The 5,370-nt window shown below is 53.6% G+C and overlaps 1 protein-coding gene across 2 annotated transcripts; it reads left to right on the top strand.

The window, feature by feature from the left end:
• The first annotated feature begins 275 nt into the window (after positions 1-275).
• On the top strand, positions 276-4,972 carry MYC (MYC proto-oncogene, bHLH transcription factor). 2 transcript variants are annotated; one of them, XM_044244950.1, is made up of 3 exons: positions 276-363; positions 2,015-2,780; positions 3,901-4,972. In XM_044244950.1, the coding sequence occupies exons 2-3, from the start codon at positions 2,024-2,026 to the stop codon at positions 4,461-4,463; spliced, it is 1,320 nt and encodes a 439-aa protein (XP_044100885.1). In that variant the 5' UTR covers positions 276-363; positions 2,015-2,023; the 3' UTR covers positions 4,464-4,972. The 2 variants fall into 2 exon arrangements, with proteins under 2 accessions (XP_044100885.1, XP_044100884.1); XM_044244949.1 differs by having other exon boundaries at positions 277-363; positions 2,012-2,780.
• The last annotated feature ends 398 nt before the right edge of the window (positions 4,973-5,370 follow it).

Below are 5,370 nucleotides of genomic sequence, written 5' to 3'. Positions count from 1 at the left end.
GGTGGAAGTGCAGAGCGAGCCGAGCGAGCCGAGTGGCGCTCCGGGCGCCCGGGGAAGAGAGATCCGGAGCGAAAAGGGGCTTCGCCTCCGGCCCAGCCGCCCCCATCCCACCCGGCCCGCCGACCCGTGCCAGCCGGGCACAGCCCCCCGCCGCACCCACGAAACTTTGCCCATTGCTGCGGGCGGACACTTCCCCTGGAACTTACAAGACCCGAGCGAGAGCGCGACTCTCCGGACGCGGAGGGGCTATTCTGCCTATTTGGGAAGACACTTCTCCCCGCCGCTGCCCGCGACCGGCTCATCTGAAAGGCGCTCCTCGCTGCTTTTTGGACGCTGGATTTCCTTCGTATAGTGGAAAACCCGGTAAGCACCTGGATCTATTTGTCTTGTCAATTATTTTCCCTACCGCCTTAATGCAATGCCGCGACGAGTCGAAGTCCAATGCCCGAATTGGGGTGTCGTCTCAGCCATTCGTGTGCTATTGACACTTTTTTCAGAGTAGTCGTGGTAGCCCGGGGTGGGGTGAGGACGAACCAGAGCTGGATGGGGGAGAGTGGCTTGTCAAGATGGGAGGGGAGAAGGCAGAGGGACAACGGGTGCGTTCCTAAAACTCGTCTTTAGAGATTTTTGCTTATTTTGCTTATGTGTATGGACGCTGCCCCCGACCAGCTGGACATTCCTGCTTTATTGCACTAATTGCTTTTGCTTGGGGGGGGGGGGGGTTGCTGTACTTCGCGGTGGACAGAGCCCTGTGCATCCTGAGCTCCTGGGAGTAAGAATTACAAATTGCGTGTGGGAGCCGGAGAGCTCCGCAGCCGCTGACTTTTCCGCGTCTCGGAAAGGGCATTTAAATTTTGTCTTACCGCATTTCTGACAGCCGGAGACAGACACTGCGGCGCGTCCCGCCCGCCGATCCCCGCGACGTTTCCCATTCACCCCCTGCTCCTTTTAAGAAGTTGGCATTTGGCTTTTTAAACGAATAATAAAAATAGGGATCTTGGGCTTCCAAGGTACTGGTTGGGACTGGGTGTTGGGTAGGCGCGAGGACCAGGGATAGGGAGGCTTGGCAGGGATGTGTCCGATTTCTCCTGAATCAAGGACTTGGGGAAAGCGAGGGCAAATCTCCGCACTCATCCTTGGCTCCCCCGCCGCCGCCCCTGGTGTCCCCCGTGCCCCTGAGATGCGGAGGGACGACTAGGAGCGGGACTCGGGGCTTTTCCAGAACAGCTGCTACCCTCTGCGGGTGAGGGGAAGACGCCGGGCTCCGGGCGCGGAATCGCAGCAGGGGCTCTGGCGCAGTTGCGTCGCCGTATTGGGTGTTGAAGGGAGGTGCCCTTGTTATTATCTAACACCCCCCTTTTATTTATCTGGGGGGGGTGTTACGGCCGGCGTATAGGCTCGCCCCACCAGCCGGCGACAGCCACGGAGAAAAGCCGGAGGAAGGAAGGGGGGCGCACTGGGGTTGGAGATGGAGGGGCGGGGGGGGGGGCTGGGAAGGGCGGCGGCGCCCGCGGGGGAAGGAGCGCGGCGAGGGCGCGAGTGGGAACGGGCGCGGCGCTGAGGGGCCCAGCGAGGGAGGGGGCCGCGCGCTGCCGCTCCCTCCGCGGCGCCTCTCGCCTTCTCCTTCAGGTGGCGCAAACTTTGCGCCTTCGGGTTTGGCGGATTGTGTTCCCCGCTGCCGCCTCCCCCGGCCGCTTAAGGAAGCTAAAGCCGATTTCGATTGCTCGGCGGCGGCGGGGCGGACTCCCGGCCTTCGCGCTCCGGGCTCCAGGGGGAGACGCCATCTCCGCGGGCGCTCCGCAGCTGGTTCGCCAAGTGTGTGTCCCAGATAGCAGGGGGCCACCTCGGGGAGGGGGGGTAAAAGGGTGCCGTTCTTCCCGCCACCAGCCTTCTCTGTCTAGCGCTCGAAGGGGAGCGAGGGGTTCGGCATCCGGGAGCGCGCTGCGCGGGGCTGCACCCACCCAGACCCTCTTAACTCAAGACCGCCCCCCCTTTTGTGTGCCCCCCTCAGCAGGCTGCCGCGATGCCCCTCAACGTCAGCTTCGCCAACAGGAACTATGACCTCGACTACGATTCGGTACAGCCTTATTTCTACTGCGACGAGGAGGAGAACTTCTACCAGCAGCAGCAGCAGAGCGAGCTGCAGCCGCCGGCCCCCAGCGAGGATATCTGGAAGAAATTCGAGCTGCTGCCCACCCCGCCGCTGTCCCCGAGCCGCCGCTCGGGGCTCTGCTCGCCCTCCTACGTTGCAGTCGCGTCCTTCTCCCCCAGGGGGGACGACGACGGCGGCGGCGGCAGCTTTTCCACCGCTGACCAGTTGGAGATGGTGACCGAGCTGCTGGGAGGGGACATGGTGAACCAGAGCTTCATCTGCGACCCGGACGACGAGACCTTCATCAAAAACATCATCATCCAGGACTGCATGTGGAGCGGCTTCTCGGCCGCCGCCAAGCTGGTCTCTGAGAAGCTGGCCTCCTACCAGGCTGCGCGCAAGGACAGCAGCAGCCCGAGCCCCGCCCGCGGGCCCGGAGGCTGCTCCACCTCCAGCCTGTACCTGCAGGACCTGAGCGCCGCCGCCTCCGAGTGCATCGACCCCTCCGTGGTCTTCCCCTACCCGCTCAACGACAGCAGCTCGCCCAAGCCCTGCGCCTCCCCGGACTCCACCGCCTTCTCTCCGTCCTCGGACTCTCTGCTCTCCTCGGCCGAGTCGTCCCCGCGGGCCAGTCCCGAGCCCCTGGCGCTCCACGAGGAAACACCACCCACCACAAGCAGCGACTCCGGTAAGCTGAACCCCTCCAGGCCTGTCAAAGGGGGCGACTGGGTCTCTTATTAAAGATTTTTCTCGGGGGGCTCATTCAACTGACCACTTTAGCTGACCCAGCCTTTTTTCTTTACTCAGATTTGGGAAGGGAAATGTTAGATCTGGAAGGATCTGGGAGCTCATCATCCCGGAACACTGGGCTTTAGGGTTCCCTCCCATCCCTTCTAAGACTGCCCCCTTGGCCAGCCCCCTCCTCTCCCTCCCTCCCCTTAGGAATTTCATTTGGGTTTTTAAATCTTCTAGCTTATCTTGCTACTCAATCCACTCCCTCTTACTTTTCTTAAGCATTTTAATTGCCCTGGGGTAAGGGGGTGTGAGGGTGTGTGAAGGGGGATAAGTGAGGATTGATCCCTGAGAATGAATGAATTGCCTCCCTCTTATGTTTTAAGAAACTGTTGGGATTTCGGGGACTACAGATCCACCAAAAAATAAACCAGGGCAGTGGACAGAGGCAGAGTAGCCTCTCCACGGGGAGCTGTGAACCAGTGAAAGTGCCTTAAAGACTGATGGGCTGAGGAGTTAGGATCTGTTTAGCCTGTTTTGAACACTTAAAAGCAAATCCTTGCCAAAATTGGACCTTTTTCCTTCCTCCACCCCTAGAACTTTTTGGCAAAGGCCCAAGAATTTTTTTTTTTTTTTTTTTTTTTTCATTTTGCACTTCCAGTAAAATAGGGAGTTGCTAAAGTCCTACCAAGAGATTTGGAGCTATTATTTGCAACACCTGAAGAGTTCTTAGTAAAATCCCTTAAAAATAGGAGGTGCTTGGGAAATGTGCTTTTCTTTGGGTGTGTCCAAAGCCTCATTAAGTCTTAGGTAAGAATTGGCATCAACGTTTTATCCTGGTAAATTGTAATTTTCTTGTCTGTGCCATAAACCTGGCTGTCATTCTCCCGTTCTGACTCGGGCCTTCATGGCAAGAGCAGGATTGATAGACTAGTTGGTTCTCTGGGGATGACTTGGTGCCAGGACTCTTTCTCACATAATAATGCCTTCTATTTACACAGCATTCATTTAATCTAGTCATTGATAGCTTTAAGGAAACGTGGCTAACCGGGTGGTTTCTATTTCCTTTCTTAAAGAGGAAGAACAAGAGGATGAAGAAGAAATTGATGTTGTTTCTGTGGAAAAAAGGCAGCCCCCTGCCAAAAGGTCAGAATCTGGGTCACCCTCGGCAGGAAGCCACAGCAAACCCCCTCACAGCCCGCTGGTTCTTAAGAGATGCCATGTGTCCACCCATCAGCACAATTACGCAGCGCCCCCCTCCACCAGGAAGGACTATCCAGCTGCCAAGAGGGCTAAGTTGGACAGTGGCAGAGTCCTCAAACAGATCAGCAACAACCGCAAATGTGCCAGCCCCCGGTCTTCAGACACAGAAGAGAATGACAAGAGGCGGACACACAACGTCTTAGAACGCCAGAGGAGAAACGAGCTGAAACGGAGCTTCTTTGCCCTGCGAGACCAGATCCCAGAGTTGGAAAACAATGAAAAGGCCCCCAAGGTAGTCATCCTTAAAAAAGCCACCGCATATATCCTGTCTGTCCAGACAGAGGAGCAGAAGCTCATTTCAGAAAAGGACTTGTTGCGGAAGCGGCGAGAACAGTTAAAACACAAACTTGAACAGCTAAGGAACTCGGGTGCCTAAGTCCACCTATGGGAGGGAGGAACTGGGATTGCTCATGAATTCTCATTTGTTACTAAGAGAAAGTAAGGAAAAAGGTTCCTTCTGACAGAACTGTAGCAACCTCTCCTATCTGAACTTTTTTCAAATGCATGTTCAAGTGCAACCTCACAACCTTGGCTAAGTCTTAGGATTGAAAGGTTTAGCCATAATGTAAACTGCCTCAAATGGAACTTTGGACATAAAAGAACTTTTTTTTATGCTTGCCATCTTTTTTTTTTCCTTTAACAGATTTGTATTTAAGAATTGTTTTTAAAAATCGTAAAGTTTACCCCATTTCCCCATGTAAATATGGCCATTAAATGTAAATAACTTTAATAAAACGTTTATAGCAGTTATACAAGAATTCAAACCATGTATTATAAACCATAATTTTTTTTATTTAAGTACATCATCCTTTTTAAAGTTGATTTTTTCTATTGTTTTTAGAAAAAATAAAATACCTGGCAAATATATAATTGAGCCAAATCTTAGAAGTTGTGAGTGTTTTGTTTCTTTTCTTGCCTTTTTTTTTTTTCCATTCTCTTTCCGTCAATTCCGAGTCCCACCATTTCACCCTCAAAGGAATGAATTTACAAAGATGGGAAAAGAAGTTATTTAAGAAAGGAGAGGGCTTTTCTTTGTTAAAATGGGTCTGGGGCTTTAAGGTCTTTATTTTCTCAGGGTTATAAGATGCTTCCTGGAGATTTGTGATAGGGCCAGAGAGAGTTGCTACATGAAAGAATGAACAGGCAGTAGACTGGTGAGAAGGCAAAGGGATGCCAGTGGCTAAAGATAAGTTAAGTATACAAACGGGTAAGGGCTGGGGGTGGAAGGAAGATGAAGAAACTCCAGCTGGGTTAACCCATGCTACCCCACTGCTGCTTAACTA

Source organism: Neovison vison, chromosome 4 (genome assembly GCF_020171115.1).
Source record: "Neovison vison isolate M4711 chromosome 4, ASM_NN_V1, whole genome shotgun sequence".
Taxonomy (NCBI): Eukaryota; Metazoa; Chordata; class Mammalia; order Carnivora; family Mustelidae; genus Neogale; species Neogale vison.
The sequence above is the reverse complement of the archived record's forward strand: the minus strand, read 5'-3'. Positions and strand labels throughout refer to the sequence as shown.

Excerpts from the sequence above, each read along its gene's own strand:
- MYC (XM_044244950.1), top strand. The coding sequence starts at position 2,024 with ATGCCCCTCAACGTCAGCTTCGCCAACAGGAACTATGACCTCGACTAC. Across the intron at positions 2,781-3,900 it reads CACCACAAGCAGCGACTCCG|AGGAAGAACAAGAGGATGAA; the intron begins GTAAGCTGAACC and ends CCTTTCTTAAAG.